The sequence below is a fragment of the Rhipicephalus sanguineus genome, chromosome 1, assembly GCF_013339695.2.
Source record: "Rhipicephalus sanguineus isolate Rsan-2018 chromosome 1, BIME_Rsan_1.4, whole genome shotgun sequence".
Classification (NCBI taxonomy): domain Eukaryota; kingdom Metazoa; phylum Arthropoda; class Arachnida; order Ixodida; family Ixodidae; genus Rhipicephalus; species Rhipicephalus sanguineus.
In genome coordinates, this window is record NC_051176.1 from 141445505 (window position 1) to 141471884 (window position 26380).

The 26380-nt window shown below is 45.2% G+C and overlaps 1 protein-coding gene across 1 annotated transcript; it reads left to right on the top strand.

Moving 5' to 3' along the window:
* The first annotated feature begins 2501 nt into the window (after positions 1-2501).
* Positions 2502-23438, top strand: LOC119399242 (nose resistant to fluoxetine protein 6-like). The gene is made up of 12 exons (XM_037666062.2): positions 2502-2513; positions 2604-2724; positions 6802-6978; positions 7570-7663; positions 8883-8966; positions 11252-11417; positions 18804-18886; positions 19001-19123; positions 19287-19407; positions 20816-21002; positions 21676-21818; positions 23200-23438. The coding sequence occupies exons 1-12, from the start codon at positions 2502-2504 to the stop codon at positions 23395-23397; spliced, it is 1509 nt and encodes a 502-aa protein (XP_037521990.2). The 3' UTR covers positions 23398-23438.
* The last annotated feature ends 2942 nt before the right edge of the window (positions 23439-26380 follow it).

Genomic DNA, 26380 nt, shown 5'->3' on the forward strand with positions numbered 1-26380 from the left:
TGCTGTCTGTTGCGAAAATAACTATGTCGTTGTTTACCAGGAATTGTGTCTGCCTGTTAGTAGTCCAGAATATGTGCGGATTTCTCCCCTCAGTGACAAGACATGCTAGGAGCATTTGTGCAATACTCCCGCTGAACCCTGGCCTAAAGTTAGATTTTATTAGAAGCGCCTAAAGGTTCGTTGCGGGAGACGATCGCGGCGAGAACCACCTGTACCCGTTTTGGATCAGGGTAGCGAACCAACGCGCGGAATCCTTGCGGAGCATGAAACTAAAACGACAGTCATTTCGGCAAGTCCGAACATGGTTTCAGAAAGAAGTAGTAACAAAAATGAGTCGTAGGTATCCCATACATTTATTTCTTGTTACGCAGACTAAATAAAAACGGAAAGTAGACGCGGTATTAACGCTGTTTTTACGGCAGTCAGTATGCTAGGTAAGATCTGCTTCGCCGTGCGGAGAAAGAATGATCAGGTAAAAGACAAAAGGCGGAGAACGAAGAAACGGTTAAAATGGTTGAGCCTTGATATATCAATAGTAATGGACGTGCATGCGTGAGTCAGCCTTCGATTAACTTGCATAAAAAACAAAATATTACACACCATCGCCCCCTACGGGCAACCATGGTTGAATGCGAAAGCATCGCGGGGGGTGCACATCGAGTTTCCTTATGTGACTTATGAGACGGTGGTTGTCGAGGCGTTTGAATTACCGCTTGCCGACGCTGACGTTTACGTTCGGCTTCCCGAGCCTTCCTCTGCTCCGTGGCGGTGGCGCTGCCGCTGCAACTAGCGCTGACGTTGACGTTGTTCACGGCGTTTCGCACACCGTTGCACAGAGAGAGAATGACGGAAGCACAGCGAACGCGCGCTTTCGCAGCCTCGCAGCTTCGAGATTCGATTGCCGGCGTTGCCGTTTACATTCAGCTTCGCGAGCGTCCATATCACCGTTGCGAAGGAGAGTGCAACGCTTGCCGACGTTGCCGTTTACGTTCAGCTTCGCGAGCGTCCGTAGCGCTGTTGCGAGGGAGAGTGCAACGGGAGCGAGCGCGCGCCGCATTATATACGAGCGCACAGCTGTGGCGGAGAGAGAGAAACGGGGGAGAAACGAAGCGGAGGCAACGGTCACGCCACCTGCTCCCACCTCCTCGCGTGAGCGCGAGGAGAGGGGGGAGAGCTGGCGCATGCGCAGTATGGGTGCGGACGCCGCAGAACGGACACTGCCCCGAGCCAGAGAGGAGGCGCTGCCCGAGCATAAGATGCTTTCGCATTTAAAACGAAATACCTAAACATTTGTCTCTCGCGTAGACCCTCATGTGTGTGTGAATGACCGGTGGTGGTAGCATGCGCAGATAAGTTTTGCATACTTTATTTTCCGTTTCCCAATCCACCCTTTCAGTTGATGGTCGGCGTTTGTGTTAACCGGTTCTCCCGCTTTGTGCCTATGTTTGACCTGCTTCCAATTATTATAACATGCCATTCGTAACTCTGTCATTTCCAGACTTTTAAACATTGTTCTGTAAACAACATAGCGGAGCACAAATGGCGTTAAACGTTGGCGAAATTCAGTATTTGCAAATTGAATAAGTTTACGAGAGGTCTGCGCACATAGCGGGCAATTCAGTGTTGCCGTGTACAGTACATGGATTCTACAAATAACGCCCGGTTCTATTCAGTTAGAAGGTATACTCGCGCTAACAAAGCAGCAATCCATGATGTTATAGCGTAAACCGCCACCCGTAAAGTTTTGACGCCATGTGTAGATGCCTTACACCTAGATGTTCTTGCAGTACGCATTCAAAATATTATTTACAATAATCAATGAACTCTTGGCTGCGGTACAAGATAAATTATACGGACATCAAGAAACTAAACTATATATTTTTGTTAATTACTTGTTTGATTTAAACGATATTTTTCATAATCAAATGTTTTGCGTAATGTGCGTAATGTACAACGTGACTAATGGAAAGATAACGATGAGTGCGCGCTTATCTTGGTCATCTTACAGGTACATGACTCTAAACAAGCTGTTCTTTCCTCGCCTTTATTTTTATCAGTGCTCCTTGCCAACGGCTTTATGCCTAGCAACGTACTGGAGGGTGGTGTAGTGAGCCTCGGAGGTTACGAACAATGCCTGCACACTGTAGCCCACAGCGACAATGGTGAAGTGAACTTCAAAGGCCAGTATTGCTCACTTTTCCTGCAGCCACCTCGCCATGTAATGGAAGACCTTGTTCGTCGTTTTAACCAGGAAGGAGACTTACAGGCAAGCAACTATCACCACTTTGTAAACAGAAAACAAAAATGATGCCTGGCATCTTCTAGATTTTTGGGCTTTTAATGCTGGAATTCAATTTATTCTCAAAACTGAGCTGTTATATTCAAGGGAATTGTATATAAACGGCCTTGAATAGTTTGGGAGATTCACAGAAAGTGCAGCGCTCCGGCTTAGCAGTTCAGTACTCGACAGGCATTAAACATTCTATTCAATTACTGTTAACATGACGCTGCACGTACGGGCATTGCGTCTACCTGTTCTTTGCTGAACTGTTCTTCTCGGCTGCACAGTAGAGTTCCGAAAAGCGCAACTTAACTCTTTTCAGGGTCGTTTCAACCCTCTGACAGCCACGGCAGACACGAAGAGTGGAAGACAGAGCGTGCGTATCGGCATCTGCACACCGTCGGCCTGCACAGCCGATGACCTGAACGTACTTGTATCGCGCGGTATGGTTTTCTTGCCCAATTCATTATTCAGCTGATCCCAAGATCATGGTTTTCGCAATGCTTTCGCGTTCGAAATCAATAGCGAAGTAGAGTGTTCCTTATTTTCTACAAAGGAAGAGGTTGGTAATGATGTCATATATATCTGCAGTATTAATAGGCCTAAAAGTAATGGAATGATATGACGTCTGATGGTAGCAGTGCGCCAGGATATTCGGCCTTTTTATTTGCGACACACACACACACACACACACACACACACACACACACACACACACACACACACACACACACACACACACACACACACACACACACACACACACACACACGCGCACACACACACACACACACACACACACACACACACACACACACACACACACACACACACACACACACACACACACACACACACACACACACACGCACACGAGCATGGTCCGAAACGATTTAAAGACTGTCCTGCTATGAGCTTGCTGTGTACGCCTATGTATGAAAACATTTTTATTTAGTTCATTTTTGTGGAAAGAAAATTACCAATCATTTCCTTTTGAGAAAGCACGCATGACTAAGAGGGAATTATTGGGACACATAGTATATATTTGTAGTGGACTGCTGTTATACAAGATACCGAGAACCAGTGGCGAAAAAGCTACAAAAAGCAGTCCACTTTGGCTGTATGCTAAGAACAATAAGCCTGACCGAATTCGGATTAGAAAATTAGATAAAAATTTCGTACTGTGCCACTTCGCCCTCTCTAGCCCTGTTTCACCCTTTGTAGCTGGTTCGAACAGCCTAAAAAAGATATTCGCTCTGATAATCTGATACATTGCATAGCTTATTTTACAAGCTCCGTCCCCAGAACTGTGGCGCGCCTGCCATTCATGTGTGCAAGAGAGTCGTGCTAGGTGGCTTCCGTTGTAACCGTAAGTACTTTTTCGCTGCTAATCTAAGTACTACGCATATTACCAATTAAAAGTTCGGCGTCCTTAGTTAAAATATTATGTTTTCCCGAGCATTTATGTCGGAATCTTTCCTGAAATTGCCCAGGAAGTTCTCCCCCTAGAACCAGCGAAACGAACATTTGTTGGTATAAGAATAGCACCACGTGAAATACGCGAAAGGTGCTTGATATCACGGAAATGAGCAAATGCTATTGCGTGGCGCATCTATGCAAATTTTCTCTGGGTGGGAGAGCGGCGGCAGTGACAAGTGACAAAAGCTTACACTTATTCTCAAGTTCCATCATACTACAGAAAAAATCAGCAGCCGCTATATCCAAGATGCCCGAAGCTTCCGTTTTCTTTGCCAGATAAGGTACTTCAACATAAAGCAAAAAGAGTTATGACTCCATTGATAACTTACAGGCATATTAGCACACAGAGACAGTCAATTTACTTCCTGCCGGAAGTCATTCATTGCTTTCTTATCACTTCCTCTTTAAAGTGTGGTCCACAAAGATATAGACCTTCACTAAACATAACAATAAATGACGAAATTAAGCTATTGCAACTACTGGCAATCATGAAATTATCGCTGTTATGTGTGCTAGTGGTATCCTTTTATGGTACCTAGCATCGAGGATTTTTTTTAAATGAGAAGCGTTTCTTAGCGAGCCCTAGGTACTTTGAGCGTTTCTATCTATCTATCTATCTATCTATCTATCTATCTATCTATCTATCTATCTATCTATCTATCTATCTATCTATCTATCTATCTATCTATCTATCTATCTATCTATCTATCTATCTATCTATCTAGCCGCTTACGTCTGGGTGCTGTCGTGATCGCCTCCTTACCTTGGAGTCATAGGCGTGCACAGGGTTCCTATCTGACAGGGTTCCTATCTATCTATCTATCTATCTATCTATCTATCTATCTATCTATCTATCTATCTATCTATCTATCTATCTATCTATCTATCTATCTATCTATCTATCTATCTATCTATCTATCTATCTATCTATCTATCTATCCGCTTACATCTGGGTGCTGTCGTGATCGCCTCCTTACCTTGGAGTCATAGGCGTGCGCAGGGTTCCTCATTAGGGGATATCGGTTGAGGTGTCTTCACTTGAGAGACAGTTATTGTGCACTCCACACCCAATTTCCATTTTCATTTCCTTCTTCCTTTTAAGAATCACCTCCCCCCCATTAGGGGGGGCGAAGGTTCATCGCAGCGCCCCCCCACCCTAAAAAGTCCATGTATGGGGCAGATTTTGCGCCCCCCCCCCCTCTTAGGTGACTAGAAGGGTCAATGTACGGGGCAGATTTTGCGCCCCCCTCTTAGATGATTAGGGGGGGCGGCCGCCCCCTGCCCCCCCTCTGCGCACGCCTATGCTTGGAGTAGACCAAAATTGGCATGGGAGGGCCAGAGGATTTCACGAATATGACTGTCTCGTCATGACATGAATTACATGATAATCCCGTCGCGTACGTCGTCAAACCCGTTCCTCCAGACACGTGTGGCTCATACCGTTTACCACGGGCCGCGGTGCACGGGTATGCGCCAAAGGTGATTGTCACTTTATATCTACCAAGGAACGGCGAGAAAAGACATTGATAATTTAAATGCGAGAGCGTTAAGAAAAACCGACATCGGCAGCGTTAACCCCACGAGTGCAAATAATAAATATTAGGATCCTAGCAGGAATCGAACCCAAGCGTTCTGCGTGGCAATAAGGTATTCTACCACGGAGCCCCGTCAGGTCTAGAAACTGCTTTGGAATAACGCCCTATGCAGGCGTAATGTCGGTGTGACGTCAATTGTGGTTGAGGCGCTGGCTACCTAATTTTATAACAAAGCAATAAACACTGCATATGTAATCCTACGACGCAGGCGTCATGTCAGGTTAACTTCTGTGGTTCCAGCGTTTACTCCGCTTTCATAGCAGTCTAATAAATATTACATTTGTATTCCTATGATTCAGCAAGCTATATTCCAACGCTGCTCGACCACGGAGGAATACGCTAACGAAACTTACGTATGATATTCACATCATTGCGCCGCCGTAAAGTGCACTTCGTTTCGATGATGCTGGCGTATGTGCTCTAACGTGAGTGCTGATGTTACGTCTGACCGTAAGTTATCCTTCAAACGCCAGCGTTGTCGACGTGCGTGATAAGCCCACGATGTGCACACAACTACTACACTTACAAAAAAACGTCGATCCACCTCGTAACTCTTGGCTCAAAGCCAAGAAATGCAGCATAGAACTACTCGTTGACTGCTTCGCATGAAACCGAGTCCCACAAGACGTAAGATCTGCCGAATTTTTTGTCAGTGACGCTGGCTCTCAAAGTGTACTGATAATTTCACCTCTTAGTGACACACTATTATTGCGATTAAAAGACTAACGCGTTCATGCTTTCTTAGTGTTACAGCAATATGGAATTCAGGCCTCCGTGAAAGGGTGCAGGTGGTCTGGTGAAGCGAAAGCGTGGACATGGGCACAGGTGTTCTCAGTGTGAGAAAACTGTCAGACGAGAAGAGAGGACATTTGCTGAAGGAGCGTGGGCTCACTTGTGACGTTTTTATCTTCCCTTTGCACAGAACGATTCTTTCTACACTTCTCTGTTTGGTGCTTGTAGCCACTGTAATCGAAAAGTGGAGTACGGATCACAATTCTTTGTCAGGTAAGGCACGTCTCATAATTCCAGACAGTCGTAACTAGAATAAGCCCCAATTTCATGATTTCCCTAGCTCGTAAACGGGGATTCTGACTATACAACGTTTCACACGGTATTGAAAGCGTTGCAGGCAGATCTATTACTGCCAGTGGTTTCAGCTCCAGAAAGTCAGCAACCGTCACTAGATGTATTGAACTAACATTTCTCATTGAACATAGCCGTCACCAAGAGTGACCTATGTTGCCTACGAATACGCCGACATCTTTGCCTTTCCAACTTGTTGATAATGTCAGTGCTGTCTTATAAAACAAGTCTACTTGTCAAGACATCTCTGGTCTTTTCTCATGAATCTTAACCTGCTTTGACACCATGTTTCACTCCATAAGTAGCATTTCTCGACCTATGTTTACGAGCGAATATGTGTACTTAATTTTCGTTTTCTCACAGGATCATTCCTCAAGGTGGCAAAAATATTTTCGGCAGTATCGAACACGAAGGCGCTGCTGAAGACAGAAAACACCGGGCTTAACAAATCCCTTCTATTTCTGAGCGGCCTGAAAGTATTTTGTGCCTACTGGGTTTTGCTGGACCATGAGTACATCGCCCTTCAGGCGGAGTTTTTGCGTAAGTATCATCATTTTGAAAAGCACGCACCCAGTCGCTCCGCTTGTACGTACCGTTTTCCATCTGGCTTTGCAAATGGATACAGGTCCTTCAAGAAGTGTTCGAGTTTCGGCCCCAAGCGGATATATATTCCTAGGCACGCACCTCTGAGATAGGTGTTAGAAGTGTTAAAATGCAAATTCTGTGGGATACGTCGAATGATTCGGCCCACTGAGGTACTTCTTGCGGTCGCGTGTCTATATTTTGCGCTTGAGAACGCAGTCTGTAGCGGTGCAGGTACGCATGGATCGATGCAAAACCGGCGAACCGGTTCGCCAAAGATTTTTCGCCAAATGGCGTATTTGCGAATCCTCGAATAGCAGTGATCTTACGATCCGTTTAACAGGCACAAACAACAAATTGGGGTTACCTATATAACACTCCACAATTTTTAACAAGGTACACAATGTTGCTTGTTTGTCTTCTCTATATGTATGCTCTTAACGTATGAATACGCACTCGATTATTTCATTCCGCAGTGCACATTTTTACCTCATCAATTACTCGTATGAAAGGACACCTTTAATTCTGTTTATTGTTTATTTTCCACAGACAGCCCGTTTGAATTGATGCGACTGTCATCGAAGCCTTGGTTCCAGTTTATTACCAACGGTGTGTTAAGTGTGTCGACGTTTTTCTTCATGAGGTACGACACTGACACGAGTAATTCTGTGTATCGACAATCTTGCACAGCACGAGACAAACGAGTCGAACGCGTGTTGTTGGCAACTGTGTTTGACCAATTATTTGCCTACTCATTTTATTGCTCAGTCATTTTACACTGTCCAACAAAAATCACACCAGCTTACGGTACAGTTCAAAGCACAATGTTATGATAACCACGTGTTGAGATTTCGTTTGAAGCTTCGTGTTATTCCCGGAATAATGACAATTTTCTTTCTCTTTAATGGGGAAGTTTAGAAGAACGCCGACACCCAAAGTTGTAAAATACAAGCAGCAGACTATTGAGAAGACATTTATTTGGGCGTTCTTCGTTCACTAAACTAGTGTTCACCAAACTTTGCGAAAGCTTATGTTAAACTTGAGCGTAAATACGACGACTCAGTACACCCTTATGGTCAGTGCTGCTCCTATCATATAAGCGCTTGAAGCCAATGTATGTTAATGCTGCCTGAAAGTGTGACATAAAAGGAAAACAACACGGCAAGTCTCGTCAGTACAGTAGAAAATGTGCTTATTTCACTCCCTTAACTCAATCACTCTGAATAAAAATTATGAAATCGGCAGTCCTCAACGCGCTTAAATACTCTCAAGTGACCTGCGCCCTTTTCACGCTATGAATTTCGCAAAACTAGAGGGTAAAGTTAAGTACCAACTTGCCCAAGAAGTTCTGTTTGTGTTTTTGCAGTTGCTTTGCCTTTACTGCACGAATACGTGGATAAATTACTGTAATCTGTAATAACTTCATGCGCCTGCAGATGTGTATATTACCTCCTAGGGGTGAACCCATTAGACGACAAGATGACTGCGTGACAACACATCATATAAGCATTTGGTTTGTTCCATGTCATATCCAGTGCAATTGAGGCGAAGCGCTGGAGAAATATGGGTCTTTCATTGTACCGATAATATAACCAGTCTTCCATTATTTAAGCAGAATATGTTACAGACGCAAATATAGCCAATGAAGTGGAATGCTGAGGCGAGAAACGTTGTCGTTATTGTGTAGGCTCAGTTAAGTAAGAAAGAGGCTGTTGGTGTTGTCTGATGGATTACATTGTTTTGGCAATGGACAACTTACATACTAAATGTTCTTTTTATTTTTATTTGCGGCTCTGTTTATCTTTGCGTTTCCTCAATGCCGAGTTGTATTGCTATAATGCTTACTCTTTCATGCACGACAGTGGCTTTGCCCTGTCTTTCTCTATGGCTGGCTCAAATGCAACCATCCGCTCTTTCGCGGTGGCGATCGCACGTAGGTACATCAGGTGAGTACTTTTTGCGGAAAATAACTCGAAATACGTGTCCTTTTGACTCGTTTAATCAAGAGAAGCGTTTCTTCCGCTTTTTGTTTCCCGCATCGCGTGTGGGGCCGAGTGCAAAGAGAAAAAAAAAAAGAAAACACAAACGTCTAATTTTTTATGAGTGGTATTCTATGGGTATATATGATACTTGCTATATTTAATTTATAAGTTTCCTTACCATATAACTGAGCTGCTCGCAATATACAGGTAAAAAAAAGGTTACTATGGCTGCACATATCACTCTTCTATCGCAGTGATCCCAATTCCGGCGCTGCTAGCCACACTGCGTGCTCACATTCGAAGGGCTGTTATCGGAGGCGTGCGCAGGTTCCTCAATTAGGGGGGGGGGGGGGGCAAGTTTCATTACAGACCCCCCTACCCGCGTTGCTTGTGCCTGAAAGAAAACAAGCTCCGGAAAGAATGCAAAAACGAAAACGAAGATATGACGTGCTTCTCACAACGGCCTGCCATTGGTCCCCGGCTTTGTAGGTGTAAAGGTTTGGGAAGCAATGTTGCATTCTGATGTTGCATTCAAAATTCTTTGAATGCAACATCAGAGGTCCTCGGTCGCCATTATCGCTAAAAAACATACGTAGCCACATTCATAGAGTTTCCTAAAATTAACTAGAGGGGACTCTGGCGCTGCGATCGTTCAGCCACCATGGGAATGATGGGGTGTAGTACACGGATTTGCCTAGTCTTTGTACTTGCGGGCTTCGAACGCACTTGTGGTTTTGTTTATTTGCTGTGTTTTGGTTTTCTTTCGGACAAAAGAATGGGTCGTTGTGAACTTCGTGACCAGATTTGAATTGGTGAGCCTAAAAGGGTTAAAGTGGTGAAGTGGAACTGCTGACTTTTGCTGAACTTTGTCTTGCGACAAAGAGGATGCAGGCAACGCGGAGCCAAACGGAGCCGAAAGAACGAAGTTTAGACAAATCCCCGTACTGCCCATCATTCCCATGCTGGCTGAAGCGCCATGCGTTGTAGCTCCCATAGACACTAGCGCCAGAGTTCCCTCTAGTAAGTATTGTAGGAAACTCTATGGCCACATCCCTGCGCACTAAAAAATGACGTGAAAGGTCCGACTGAGTGAAGCTATGGGGCAGAATGGTGCCCTATTAGATGCGAAGTATCTTAAGGCGGAGCTCAATCCGGTGGTGGTGGTGTGCGGCGTCACCACCCTTACTGCGCATGCGCATACCCTCTCCACACACCTCCTCTCCACTCACCCTCTCCCCTTCCCCTCTCCTCCTCCTCTCCCATACCCCTCTCCCCTCCCCTTTCCACTCTTCCTCTGAAACGCGGGCTAGACATGCCGAAATTCTCTCCTGCGCCACGCCGCGATGAGCTCGAGCGCATGCGCGTCCCCTCCCCTTCTCCCTCCTCTCCTTCGCTGCCCTCCTCTCGCTCGCCTGTCGACCGCGTTCCCCGCTCGCCCTGTGAGAATTAACGGCCAGGCTAGATGGAAGATACGACGCGCGTAGCGTCCCTCTTCGCGTTCCACGACGCGAGGTCGGTAGCATGCCCAACGAACGCCAACGGAACGCGATCGCGCAAGTGCTCCGGCTTCGCATCGCCTCATGGTCCCCTTTAGCGGGAGATGGTGTAATTTTTTTTAGATGGTTAGGGGCGGTGGGCAGAGATCCCCCCCCCCCCAAATCATCAGAGAGATAGGTGCACTGTTTTGACACCGGTCACAACATACACCCCTTTTCAATTGTGTGTATACATAATCAAATCGTGGTTTTGAAATGTAAAACCCCCAGCAATTACATATTAACCGTGTGTATACCCGTTACTGCGAATGACGTGATTCGCATTGCCAGGGCCAATTGCATAATGTCTGCACGTACCCGTTGGCAAACATTACTTTACGAGCCACTATGAGCGCAGGGGCTTCAGCAATAACCTGTAAATTACGATCGCGCAATATGCTATCTGGTCGCACCAATTTCTAATACATTTCCGCGCAATTTGTGTGATAACAACTAATGCTGGGTGCGGTGGTCATTAATTTCGTGTATGGAGTGCACAAGTGTTAAGAGTTTGTGGATGAGTACCAGGTTGGCTGCGTATACCGTCGTCCAGGCTTACGTTTTCCGGTCGCACCAATTTCTAATATATTTCCGCGCAATTTGTGTGATAACAACTAACGCCTGGTGTGGTGGTCACTAATTTCATGTATGGAGTGCGCAAGTGTTAAGAGTTTGTGGATGAGTACCAGGTTGGCTGCGTATACCGTCGCCCAGGCTTACGTTTCCAGTGATGGTGGTTGTTCTCATGGCGTTCCTACTGCCCTTAATTGCCGATGGCCCTGCGGATTCAGAACTGCTGCCGCAGCAGCTGAGCGGCTGCTACACCAACTGGTGGACACTATTGTTTCACGTCAACGACTTTTTGCCTCAAAAACAAATGGTAAGTGATTCAATTTTGAGTTTTATACGACGAAAAATAAGCCACTCATTCAGGATGTAAGCGCTAAATTTTGACATTAGGAACGCGTAAGATAACTACTGCTAAATACCACAGCAGTTGTAACAAACTTAACCAGTACAGATGCCAATAAATTTGCAATTCACAGCGACGATTACGTGAATATGGCGTTCTGCAGCGTAGCCCGAACGGAAACGCCCGTTTATGCTTTAATTTGTATGTTGTTTTGAAGAACACCAGTTGATCAATATCAACCCAAAGACCCCTGCTGTACAACGTCCCGCATAGTCGTGTGGTATTGCTTTAGGACATTATCCATTATCAATCAAGTATATTATTGACATATCAATGCGCGCGGTGTCCCACTTTCACGCAAACAAAAATGCCAGGCCTGAGCGGGAAACGCCGCACCGCCACAGCGAAAGCTAGAGGAGCGGCCTTTCTAGAGCCCCTTGTAAACACTTTTGGGTCGACTACGGGAAGTACTTCTGAAAAACAGCGCTAAGACGGGACATACAAAGAAGCGACAAAATCAAGCGCTTGTCACTTCTTTCTATGTCCCGTCTTAGCGCTGTAGTTCAGAAATTCAGTATGTACCCACAAGCCCACATTGATACTCTATATCCGGGGTCTCAAACGGGCCGCAGTCACGAAATTTGGTTCCACAAGGGCCGGGAAGCGGGAGGAGGGGGGGGGGGGGGGGAATGAACAAAATGTCACCTACCGCTGCCATTTGAAAGGGCGCATTTCTTATATCTCATATATGAATCATTTCTGAAGGAATTGGCGCCATGATTCGAAAAACATATCGATACTGATCTCCAGAATTACGCAAATCTGGAGGCCGATTCCAATACAGAGATTTTGTTCCACGGTTATATTTCAACACATGGTGACCGCATTGGTTACGTCACGAAAAAAAAATGCTTGAGACCAGACCCTTCTCTGTGGCTTCAAAAAAAGGCGTTATTAATCGCAATAGGCGACTACATAATGCGAGTACCATTTAGCAAATTCACAAACATTTTATTCATCGTGAAGCCGCGGGCCGCTTGCGAGACGTCCGCGGGCCGTGTGTTTGAGACCCCTGCTCTACATCAACGGGAAGTACAGTTGAAAGGTACCCACTACACCATAAATTGTCATAATTTTGCGTAGTAGGAAAGCGAGTGAGTAAGAACTTTGTCTTGGTCCAAAAGTGGCAGAGGCTGGACGGAAGCGGAGCCCCGCTAGCTCAGCCAGGTGGCTCCGCCCAAGATGGTGCCGGGAGGTGGAGCCTCTCGGCGATGTCCCGGGCCCTCTGGACGGTCAGGAGTTAGTTGCCGAGTTCCGCGCTGCGCATGGCAGCCTTCCAGAAGGTTTTGTCCGCTAATTCTGACCCAGATTTAAAGGGGCACAGCCAGAGTGTACGGTCTACATTACAGTACTCGGGATTACAGCGCTGACAGTAGGGTGAAAAGTCTGGGTCGATTCTATTTAGTATGGCTCGTGTGATGTATGTTTTCGTCTGTAATTGTCGGAGTGTGACCGCTTGCGCTTTATTTAATTTAGGGCGTGGAGGGGGGAAGACCCTGAGCCACAGTTTGTGAGCTCAGCTGATCTCGTGATGCGGAAATACCCATATATGCAATTATTCATCTTTCTGCGGAGAAGCCAGGTACCCACTCCGCGTCTATAAGGCTTACGTGCACTTTGTTAATGCCGTGGCTGATGACAATGAATAATTATAGCTGAGCACTTTGTAATTGGTGGGCAGCTTGAAACCACCCACTCGGTACTGAATTCGCATTGTGTGACGCCTGTTATTATTTTACTCTTCTACCACGCTATATTACATCCAGGGTGCCGGAACGAAATCTTTTCGTTTCGGTTTTAGTTTCGTTTCACCGCAAAAAGTTCCGTTTCGTTTCTGTTCGGGAACGAAAAAAAAAAACGTTCCGTAACGGTTCATAATGGTTTTTTTTCTTTGTATAAAAAAAGAAAGTATGAAAAAGGTGAGGCAATCATTAAAAAAACATTGGATTTGTGATGTAGTTGCTTGCCCTCCTCTTAAGAAAGTGGGACAAGGGTAAAACACGTTCTTCAGAGGAGCAGAAGTAACTGTACCACGTATTCCTACCAACTAACACAAACCAGTATTCATTTCAAAGTCATAGTATTTATTTTCTCACAAGATAAATACGATTTTTTTTTAGTTGGCTTAATTCTTTATGTCAAGGGAGTGAGCACGATCTCAGAAGCAGCACGTCATTGAGTGTACTCTCTGATGTGCGAGACCGCTGTTCTGATAAAAAGATCGCCAGGCCTGCGTGAAACACGCAGCAAGTCACAGCAAAAGCTAGAAGAGCGGACTTTGTAGAACCCATTGTTATCTCTTAGGGCAACTAATACAAGTAAACATGCAACGTACCCACTACGTCATAAATCGTCGCAATTTTTCTGAAGTACCGAAGTTCCCACTATGCCATTTTTCTTCATTCTTCGGAGAATCGCGGTACCCGCTACATATCTGTAAGGCATTATCTGCACTTTGTGCTGTGGCTGATGATGATGAAGAATTATGGCTGAGCACTTTGCAGTGGGTGGGAAGGAGTGTTGCGGAATGGGCGCCTCCATTCGATTCCAATTCCGTTCCGGAGAATTAGAACTTGCCGCAATACCATTCCTTTCAATTCCTCGGAATGAAAAAAATTAGCCCATTGGAACTCAGGGAATGGCCTGGCAGTCCGATTCCATTCCTGTAATTCCTCAACGTAGGAAAGGAATCTTGATAATTTTATCGAGATAAGAATGAACGCCCCCTAAAGCTGATGTCATCAAATGCATTAAGAACTGCGAAAGTACGCAAAACACGTTGCCAAGGTCGAGGAATAGTAGCTCGGTGACATATCTCGTGCAGTACATCCACCCTACTAATTCCCATAGGGGCAGTTCTCCCGCTACCGATAGTATTTGCGTGGTCAACATGTTTGAACGAATGGTGGTGTTTCAATATTGTTTAAGCTTAAATCTGTTAATGCTAAAATGACGACATAGCGTATTTTTATGCTGACAAAAGCGCCTTTGCATCGAATACGGAACACTGGGCCGCACTGCCCGTTGTAATCAGCTAAGCCATTTTAAAAATACTGCTTTAGTGTTAACTTGCGAGGCTCTGACTTACTAACGTTTGAAGCTTGAAAAATAGCACGTAGACGAAAACGTCCTCTATTTTCGGAAAAAGACGTAATTCCATTCCAATACCATTCCTCCGAGCGTTGTCCCCATTCCATTCCGGGGTCGCGAAAATGTGGAATGATTCCGGAGTCATTCCAATTCAGGAGTGATAACTCCGCAACACTGGTGGGAAGCATTAAACCACACACTTTTTGCGCTATTAGCATTGTGTGATGACTGGTTGTTATTTTACTCTTCTGCCACGCTATATTACACATGTTAACGCGATTCCTTGCCCGACATGACGCCTGTGTAGAGTATTTTTGCGATGGAGTTATAAGCACTGTTGCGACCGGCCTTTGGAGGCACCAGAGTCTCCGGAGGAAGAGGCTGGAGGAAGGCAAACTTAACAGAAGGTTTATTTACATGGGCGAGCAGTTTGTTTCTACATGACGATTTCGTCCTACAGGACGAGGATTTCGTGTCTACATGACGACGATTGCACATCGAATGAGTCCGCGGGGCTCGTTTTAAAGGGTCTCTTTCCCCAGATCCCTAGATGGGGGAATTTCTGCAAGTTGGGACGGTCCAATCGCGTCCCACACAACACTAATGAGGGTGCCACCCACACTCGCCCAGGTCAGCGTCGTCGACTGGGGCGTGGCCACCGCACTCTGCTGCTTTTGCACCAAAGGGTGCAACATGTCCCCGCCATGTGAAGGTCGTAGGGCGAAGGGTCACACGCTCGGTCAGCCGGGCGCAACAAAAGGTCTGCAGCTCCGAAGCACCTTGTCGATTAAATTTGTGGGGCTGGTTGTCATCCGCGCGGACGCCGCTGTCTCGTCAAGGTAGATTTGGCGACAGGAAACCATTATGGTCGTCTGGCCGAACGCGGATGGGCCGGACTGCAAGGCGCCTCACGTCCCATCTCGGGAGGACAATTCAAGCGCTTGAACCATTGTCAAGGCAAGCAGCGCTTCGGCGCCCGGTTCGAAGAACAGGGGACGCCGCTTCCTAGTCGGCGCAGGGGCCGATCGTAACAGCACCAGCGTGACACTGTGGTGGAGGACCCGACTGCCACGCAAAGAGCCCGGGTCCTAGAAATTTGTTTCTCATTAATTTTTTCTTATACCACGCGATAGCGGTCACGTACACCGGCGGCCGCGGACAACTATGGAGCCAAAATCGGCTGTTGTGATCTCATAACAGCTTTCGCTGTAACAAACTTCAGCGCCGACAATGCCCTCTCCACTTTCGCCTGCTTGACAGGCGCGCAAAAGTCCACTTGCGTTAATATAAACATCTCTGGTTGCCACTGTTCTCGTTTTTCGCACAATTTCAACATATCTTTGCTTTGGATTTCCTGTCTGAGGTAAAGATATGTTTGGATTTCCTGTCTGAGGTCCTCAAAATGTGACTCGTGCAATCTCTGGTTGCCACTGTTCTCGTTTTTCGCACAATTTCAACATATCTTTGCTTTGGATTTCCTGTCTGAGGTCCTCAAAATGTGACTCGTGCAATAGCAACGAAACGATAGAACATCTACTGTGTTTCTGTGGACGTTTTGTGAACGAACGAAACGTTCTGCACGATGCGCTGAACAAGTTAGACGACAGACCGTTTTCCGAAGAGAAGATCCTCGGATCGTGGCCCTACGCATCGCAGGCCAGCAAAGCGACGCGAGCATTACTGCTGTTTTTAAAATCGACCGGCTTAAACGACCGCTTGTAGGCATTCAATGGACAGGTGCATATGTACCCTGACAGTGCCTTCTTCCCTCTTCTTTCTTTCTTTTAATCCCTTCATCCCTTCCCCCCAGCGTAGGGTAGCAAACCGGACGCGCGTCTGGTTAACCTCCCTGCCTTTCCTTCATTTCCTTCCTCCTCCTCCTCCTGTCTGAGGTACGCGCTAATACTATACCCTGAGATATGCTCACATTGCATGAGCTCAGTTGTTCCGGATTGCGAAATTTTCTCGTGAACCGAAAAACGATTGAAAAAATTTCAGTTTCACTCCGGAACGAAATAATAGATAAAGTTTCGGTTACGTTTTCGTTCCGGTCAAAAATATCGTTTTTTTCGTTTTTCGTTTTCGGTTTTCGTTCCGTTCCGACACTCTGATTACATCCGCTGTCGCGATTCCTCGCCCGACATGACGCCTCTTTAGGGTCTTTTTGCGAAGGAGTTCCAAGCACCGGCGTGGCTCTGTGGTAGAGCACTCGACTGCCACGCATACGGCCCGGCTTCAAATCCCGTTCGATCCTTGATTATTTTTTTCTGACTGTGCGCGATAGCGGTTACAGACACCGGCAGCGGCGGCGGTGGTGGTGGACAACTGCGCCGCCAAAATCGGCTGCTGTTGCGACCTCATAACAGCCTTTGCTGTAAAACAACGGAACTGTGCTTTTTGCCCACATGAGAAGCGAAAACCTCCAGGCTTGACTGAAATAAGCAATCGAATGTATATTTAAGGTCCACTCCCCGCGCAGTTCGAGGTATTAATGCCTTTGGAGCAATCGTACTGATACTGTGCTCGTTCAAGGAAAAAAAAAGCGTGCGTCTTTGGCGTTACGTGTTCTGATGTCTCTTTAATTATTTTTCACGAGGGCGTGCATCCTGTCTCCAGCCCCTGTGGTCGCGTTTCGATGGGTTCGAGGCGCAAAAACACCCCTGTATATATATGAAGGTGCTCTCACTTGAGAATCGCCGGTGGCAAAATTAATGCGGAGTCTCTTCCTACAGGGTGTCTCTTAATATTGTAATTTCGACACGTGAGGTCAGAGAGATCCTAAGTTGATCTTGAGTACACTTGTACAGCGCAAGATACAACACGGACGACGCAGAATATAGAACGACATACGGCTTTTTCAACGGTCAATAAGATCATCAATAACTAAATTTCAGGACGAAAACCAACAGGCTAAATATTAATACAAGTAAAACCAACAGTAATTTTTACAGCTAAAATCGACGCAGACTATAACACCGCTTTTCGTTATTCGATAGTCGAGATTAAATATGTTAAAGCTTTTGGGGTTCGCTTTTCTGAAGCCCGTCACGGTGGTGTAGTGGTCATGGTGTAGTGGTCAAGAACCCTAGGGGGTCGAAATTTCCGGAGCCCTCTACTACGGCATCCCTCGTAATCATATAGTGGTTTTGCGACGTTAAACACCGACAATTATTACTTTTCTCTCACACCAAAATGGGAAGAGCATGGCAATTACATAATACAAAAAATTAATCCATAATACTGGAATAATAAATGGAATTCACGATTTATTACTCGCAAAGTTCTTAACGTATAAATATACTTCATTTCCTTGCTCAGCTTATCGCAAATAAGTATGGGCACCCACACATAGAGAAGTAATATGAGGCTCATAAAAGCTAAAAAAGGAAACTATTCCTTGCTTATTGCGAGCCTACGTCGCACTTGTTCAAGGGATATGCCATAGTGAAATTTAGTGATCTGTGCCGCTATAGGCCAGCGCAAGCGTATTTTCCACGTATTAAGGAAAGTAATGTCTTCTTTACTGAAATCTAAAATTCGGAAAGAAGTGCCTTCACCTATGAGACATGGCGGACGGAACTTCGGAAAGTCCCGACTTGCTATATCACATATGGCTTGCGATCCGTCAACAATAATTTGTGGCGTTTATTGAATTAATTGCACACGTTGGACATATATATCTCACCATTTAAGCTAATAATTGGCTGAATCTTTGATTATGTAAATTACATGCCTTTATAATAATTATTTTGAGTGCAATATTATTGATACAATATTATGTCGGCTTGCAACGATATATTTTACTTGAGCTTTCGTCTTTTTATTTTATTTTAGTTGTTATTGCTTCGTTCTATTGATAAATACACACCTCATGCTTTATAAATTTACGCATGACTCCATATAAACGCGTCAACAGTGTTTATTATTTAGTGTGTTTCTGTTTCTATGCTGTGGGTTATTGAGGACTTTATTGTGTTTTTCTTTGGGGGACGAAGTGTTCGGTTTTTATTGTTACTTTATTTAGTTCTTTTTTCTACTGTAGCGTGTGCATGTTGTGCTGCTCGTCCTCATTGTCATATGTGGTTAGGGAGCTGAGGGTTCTCAATCCGCTTGTTTGTGGCTTTTTCCTCGCCGTCCTCCATGTTCACTGGGAAGTAAAGCTTCATTCTTACAACTCCAAGACTAAATTTTTGTTTCTTACAGTGCTTAACCCACCTATGGTACGTGGCTGCTGATATGCAAATATTTGCAGCTGTCACTCTCCCGCTGGCGGTGCTTCTGAATTGGTATGACATTACGCAGTGCACATAGACGAAAACACAGCCGTAACTACGGATACTAAGCAAATTTTCTCGCAACATGTACTCCTTCTCCTTCAACTTTTTTTTTTCTCTTTCCAGGAACAACAAAGCAGGCTTTGCTTTAGCTTTCACAATATGTGCAGCATTCGGAAGTTTAGCTGCAGCGCAAACATACATTTGGCATCTGTTCCACGGAATCACCTTCGGAAACAGCGATGTGAGGTATTGTTCACATTGTTCCTGTAAAGAAAATTTATACGTCACAATGGCGAAGAATGCAAATGTGCTCACATCGCCAATATCAAGGAAAAAGATAAACTGAGGAACATCTTGCCCTAAGATTTTATTTTTTTTTTTGGCTAATTACAATTTCGTGTGCTTTTAGACGGTTTTCGAACACGCTGGAATACATCCATTTCAAGCCATTCGTCCACATCCCAACGTACGTCTGTGGGACTGTCTCTGGTTTTCTCTCCAACAGAGTGAAAGGAAGACCACTGCGCCAGGTATATAGTATACCTAGACCATGTTGAGTGTCATACACGTATACGGCGTGCGTTGCGTAATGGTCGTAGTCATCCAATTGCAGTGCTCCCTGTCGCACTGCCGAAAAAGAATTCTTCATGCTGTATTCACGTGTCGGGTGTTCGGGGCAGAGAAATACAGAGAAATTTTATCAGGAAAGCGGGGAGGTTAACTGGAATATAAACTTTCAGTATGCTACCCTGCGCTGGAGAAAGGTTGAAGAAATATCAGAAAGACAAGAGTAAGGAGAAACAGAAATATAAAGGTAAATAAAACACACAAAAAAGGGAGGTTTGAGAATTTTCCGACGCTCTCATTAGCGGAACGACTCAGTACACCCCTATCTGGTCTCGCAGTTTGCCAATACTGCTGTCCGTAAGTGCACACCAGCTTTCTGGCTGCCCAACACAAACTGTTTACAGCTGCACTCATTTTTCCCCCCCCAAATAGCGCGTGGCGAAAGATGATATACTGCCAAACTGAGTTACAATACCTTACAACACATGCCTGTCCACAGAAACCACTTTGGAAAGATAAGCAATAAAACTGTATTTAGATGGCGATTTAATATGTGCTGCCATCTGTGAGGCATTGTGAGACTCTTCATCGCCTCCGAGATGTCAAGCGCGAGGCGTATATTTTGGAAGCCATGCGACTCTTGCTTTAGATCAAAAACCTGTATGTACCATTCTCGCGCGCGCGCGTGTGTGTGTCTGTGTGCGTGTGTGTGTAACAATACACATTAATAAGTATGCACTTAGTGGTTGAAGTGCGCACCAGGGGCCAAGTTTCGCTATTGCGTTCAACTCTTAAAGGCGAAGCTTAAGGGTCCTCCAATTTTTGCGATACCTTTATGTCGGGCGTCTGCAATAAAGTTATATTCTAGTCCTGTATGTTTTATCACGCATATAGTTAATTTTGCAGTGTACCCACCCGGCGAGACCTGGGAGCTTTGTAACAATATTAGCGTTAGGGTTTTTGTGACGTGAGTCCTGATTTTGTTTCAGGTATGCTCATAAACGCCGATTCTGTCCTCGTTCTTTTTCGACAAATAGCTCTTACAGTGTAGAAACATAGGAGCCCCTTGAAAAAAAAAAAAAGAAAGAAAAAAAATACTGGCAGTCAAGGTCGCTCAGCCTTGAATCTGCCACAATTTATGGTGAACTGCCACAACTTGCTATCCAGGGCTCCAATATCACAAATACTTTCGTTCGTTAGCGCTCTTTTGTCACTGCCCGACCCCTTCGTTAATATGCCTAGCACGAGAATGGATTAATGTTTTTCCTTACAGAGAGCTCTATTGCGTGAGAGATTTTTGTGAACGCGGCCAGATTAAGTTGGCCTACTGTTTATCTTGTTTGGCTGAAAATGCCTTTCTTTCAATTACAGACAACACAAGCTCTCTGTTGGTTTCTGTCCGCCTGTCTTCTTTGTTCGGTCATGTTTGTGACGATTCCGTGGAATGACGGTCGTTTCCCGGCTGACTCTGTTACCGCCCTGTACGGAGGCTTCCACAGACTTGTCTGGGCACTAGGCCTGTCTTGGCCGTTCATTGCCTGCGCAAATGGAAAAGCAAGTGCGTGAGCTGTTTACGTGCCCCTGAGCGCTTTTGCCTGGCATCAGTGTATTTGTAGACGGTGAAGATATGGAATTTGGGAGTATGTGTGAATTTGTGAGTACGCGTGGAGTATTCATAAGGAGCAAGATCCTCTGTTCTCTGCATTTCTAAGAGCACTGCACTTTATGAAAAAAAAAAAGAATGGCGGAATCATAACTAAAACGAAGCCTAATAGCCGAAATCAGTGAATTGATTAGGACACGCCATGATGCGACACAAATGTACTGGTCTAGAGATTTTGCGCTTTCTTGGCCTCTTTCGCAGTGAACGGCCGCGGCCGCCGCATTTTCGATATCGCGAAAATGCTTGAGGCCCGTGTACTTAGATTTAGGCGCACGTTAAAGAACCCCTGTTGGTCTAAATTTTCGGAGCCCTCCACTACGGCGTCCCTCATAATCATATTGTAGTTTTGGGACGTTCATTCTCAACCATTATTATCATTATCTTTCGCGTTGAAGTGCATATCGGAAGTGTTTCTTCGCTATGTCCGCAGTGCTGATCTTGATCTCGCAGATTGTAGATAATGGCGTGTATGTCTGTTTGAGCACATGCATGTAAAGAAGTATATTTTGCAGTGTTCGCACCTCCGTAAGCTTAAAGTGGCTTTTTTTCTTTAATTTTTTTTTCGGAGGTTTCCTCTACAAATTCCTGGCATGGAAGGCGTTCCTACCGCTGTCCCGGCTCACTTATGGAATTTATCTCACGCACCTTCTCTTTCATCTGCTACGCATGGCCAACACAAAAACACCGATAAATGTGGACGAGTTCTTACAAGTACGTATTGACGCTTGCGCGTAAGTTTGCAAGTGCTGCTGTAGCCTTTCTTATCGTTCGTACGATTCTGCTGCTGGAAGTTCATGCAACTAACGGCATGTTCACGCACAGGTTTAACGAATAAATAACATCGTAATCTAAGCCCAAGTATTAATAAATAGACACACAGAACGCTATGATACATTCGTCATGTAAGGTTGATAAATGGCAGGGAAAAAATCACAATAACAGATGTTAATGCTAAACATACGCGCATAAATAATAAAAAAAATGACGTTCGCGACCAATCCTTCTTCTGAAAGACTTGGAAATGGGCAATCTGAATAAACTGTCAAACGAACCAACAACTTTAGAGGGATCAAATCGAGAAAAATTCAAGGACTGCCCTATTTGAGAGTTATTCAGGTTGAAATTTAAGTTTTTGGGGCGTTTTGTGGCTTTCTTAAATTTCTTAAAGAACGTACTAAAAGTAGGTTCTTTGGGATTCCCCTGGGCTCGCCTAGCACGCACTTTTTGCCGGTCTTGTTCAGCTTGTTTCGTGCCGTGCGCGCAAAGAATACAATCGAGCCAAGTGTCAGTCAGCAAAGAACAACGTTGCTTTATTTGAACAACTATTCATGTGTCTTAGATAAGAGAGGGAACACGTATAAGATAGCTTTCCGAGGGAATGTTTGTTGATTGCATCTTTAGTGGGCACGCGCAATAACGCTGAGTTGAAAACATGTTAACAGGATGCGCTTGTCTTTATCAAGCACGATACACAGCTGGCACCCCTGCGATGGTCTCGGGGTCGGTCGACTCGCGCTTGGCCTGCCATCGCTTGCGTTGCTGCTCCCTCCTCGCTCGGCGCTCAACCTCTCGATCGACAGACGAAACACGTACTACATCCAAGCCCATAGCAACTGCCAGGGGATGTCAACGCAGCGTGCCTCCGCCATGACCGCACAGACTAGGACGCGACGCGCGAAAGGCGTCATGCCTCTCGGGTAGCCCTGCTATGCCCCCCTAACCTCCCCTTCCTCCCTCTGCGATGTTCCACTGTCTTCCTCCCCCCCCCCCCCCCCGCCCAGCAATTTTACAGACAGGGCGCGTGCGCGTAGAGCATAATGTCAAGAGAGTGTATTTTGTCTGCTTTGACGGCACATGCAATTCTTCCCCACAACGTGGGAGTCAGTCATGACTGCATTGAGATCATGATTCGTAGACATATTAAAAGTTGTGTTTTGCCAAATGGCACAAGGTATTGCGAACATGTATTTTATTTGAAGTACTACATGTTTGGTACATGAAGCAGTGCGTCATTCATGATTGTGTAAATCGTGAACGCGCGGACACTGAGATTACGTAAAACATTGATATTTTTCCTGTGTATCTTTTCTAGCTAAGGAATTCCATAGGAACTTTTGGCCTCAGTGTGGCCTTGGCCTACGTGCTGTATATTATTTGCGATGGTCCAACACAGCAGATTGAAAGACTTCTCTTCAGGAAGACAGTGACCTCTCGTGCTTCGACATCTCCACCAGGAAATGAAACTGCAGCAAAACCCTGCTCTGAAGTAGTGAGCAATGGCACCGCCTAAACTCAGAGAGTGGCGTTTCTTCTCTCATTTCACATGTCCACAGAAATCGGGTTTCCTGGTTTATTCAATAAATGACGAGGTTGTAGTCATGAAATGCTTATGCTTCATTTTAATTTGGTATTGCTAATGCCTTAATAAGTGTTCCTATAGTCGGCAATAAATGTTTACGCGTCATGACTTGAAGAACGAAGAAGGAAACAAAGAATCAAATATAATTCCTGCATGGCTAATGCGTGAAATGCTTAAATCAGTTGTACATAGTGTTGATCGGATATCTCCCAGAGTGAGGTTCCAGGCCCGTATTAAGAAATCTGTTACCGCGCAGTGTTTCTTCATGAAGCACCCCCACCGTAGTGATAGGTGTCATAACGACGTGATAGTCACAGTGATGCCGAAATACGGTTAAAAATGTTTAGTGAGTACGGGCTTTTATTTCAGATAGCGTGCTCATGCGTTGCAGAAAATTTCAACAGATGTGAAACGTAAGCTTTCGACATTTGAATGTACATATCTTAGTGAACGCGACACTTAAATAAGAGGCGATATGGATAATTATGCCTGATCGGAACGTGGTCTGTTACATCACCTCCCTTAGCGGATTAATGTGTGCTTTAAATGTTAATATGTGAGGCACTTAGGAAGTATACAAGGATACCGGCGTTCGTAATTACGTACGCTACTCTGTAACCTCACCATAATGATCATGATGATGATATCCTCTTTCTGATGGCGCTCACCCCCAAAGGGGGATGGGCCAAGAACCGGGTGGCAGGACGTTTAAGGTAAAGACCTATGAATCTAAAAAAAAACTCTGAAAATTTAGACTAAAAATAAAACACCAAATAAATGAAAATGCTTAACGTGCAACCTAAGCCGAGATGCTCCGATTGAACTTCTTCGCCGTTTTAATGAGTCTTGGCTTGTTGATAATACTTCCGAACGAAGGAACAAAGAAAATTCCTATTCGAAGTTCATGTCGTATCTCTGAACTACACTTTTCAGTTGTGCGCTGAAAATGATATAGTTAAGAGTGATTCTCACATGCCTAATATGGTCTTTGGAGGGTTGTAGCATGTGTACTCCATTGCAATGGCGTGGTTTTGACGGGCTGCTTCTACACTGACAACACCATTGACCGAAGCGCACAAGCACGTTAAGCGTATATGTAGCCTTTGTTCTCGGCATCAAATGTGCCTATGTTTTAGTGCCGATCACGTAGTAACCTTACTGTACAGGCTGTTGGACTCGGTAGACGAATGCTATTTTCTGCATATGTAGCTTCATATCCAAATCGTTTATTTTTGTGCTAACTAGCACTATTAGAACTGCCACAGCGTCCCTCAAGACGGAGTTCTTAACACGATCCTTTTATTCGTCGATGTTGCTAAAACTACCGCAGATCTTCATACGTATACGCGCGCCCACATATGCATCAGCGCATCTGCGGAGACGCATCCCTGCAGCTCTGTGCCAGGCTCCAACGGGCCACAACCTTTACATAATCGTACTTAAATCAAGGCCCGAGTGTTCGAATAGAAGAGTGTGCGTTAGTGGGATTTATTTGCAGGTCAAGGGCGTGATGCCCAGTTTCGGTCAATACGCGAGCTGTTTCATATACGAATCTCACGGCATTTTAGACGGCAATGGCTACGCAAATTTCTCATGGGCTTTCCAATGTAAAAAAAAAAAGCTAAGGTCCGTTAAGTATCGCTGTAGATTCATGAGCGGAAAGATATAGGCCATTCATTCAGGGTCATGATTGACCTATACACACGGCACTTTTTTACTTTCTTTTTGCAATGCTATAGAGAGAGATAAAAAGGAAAGGCGAATACGACACTGCTTAGAGTCTGTCTCTAAGACCAGTGGCCCGCATGAAGCGCAATAATACTTTCAACGCCTTCTGTGCTGACGACAGATTCGGCCAAGGTCCCAAAACCCTTTGTTCCGACAGAGGGCGATTATCAAGTTTATCTAGCGCATACGAAAGTTCTTGTCTTGGTGCACTGAAACGGGGACACTCACACAGAATATGGCAGATCGTTTCTTCGCAGCTGCAATTATTGCATGTAGAGTCAAGTTCTTTAAACAGATGTAAGGAGCCTCAGGCTGGCTCGTCGACGTTTCGATATAGGTGGACCTATCTCTGTCAAAAGGCCCCTCGTTATCATTCACGGGTTAGCTTTAAAGCGTCAGTGGTGGTACTCACGAGGTGGAACTCGGTGTCTGTCGTCCGAAAAAAGACGACTTTAGAAGGGGGTCAACAATCTTATTTCACGCATGTGAGAAATGGCCTTGCTTACATGAGAAATGGCAGTGTGCGCAATTGCATTGACATGCGCGAAAAGGCATTGCTCGCCCACTTCCAAAGTCTTCGATTGCGGACGACAGATACTGACAGCGACGCCACGTGATTTCCACCACCGATGCTTTAAAGCTAACCCGCGAATGGTGACGAGGAGCCTTTTGACAGAGATAGTTTCACCTATCGAAACGTCGGCCAGCCAGTCTGTTTAAACACATTTTCATGACATTAACCCATTAAGGCCCAAGCAAAAACTATTTGTTGAATGTTATTGAAATTTCGCCCACTTATCTAACTACAGTAGACAAAAACATCTGGCAAGTTTCATAGCGTTACATCTATTCCTTCAGAAGTTATGATACTGTACTTTAGAAAGTACGCTGGGCTCTTGCGATAGCAATGCAAGCTGGCTCGGCACACGAATAGCCAGCATGCTTGGCCCTTGTCATACTAATACCAAAGTTGTTTTGGCACATGCAACTTGTCGAAGCAGCGACGCATCATGCAAAGCGTTGCACCATACTTTTCGCAGCATCAATTCTATTTATCACAGACAGTGCCCTTCAACCGTTTTTCAATCTTCTTGTGAAATGCCCATATGGATGGAGGGGACTGGCAGGCACACTGGACACGGAAGACCTCTCGATAGTTCTATTGTGTACACGGCACAGGTAGTGT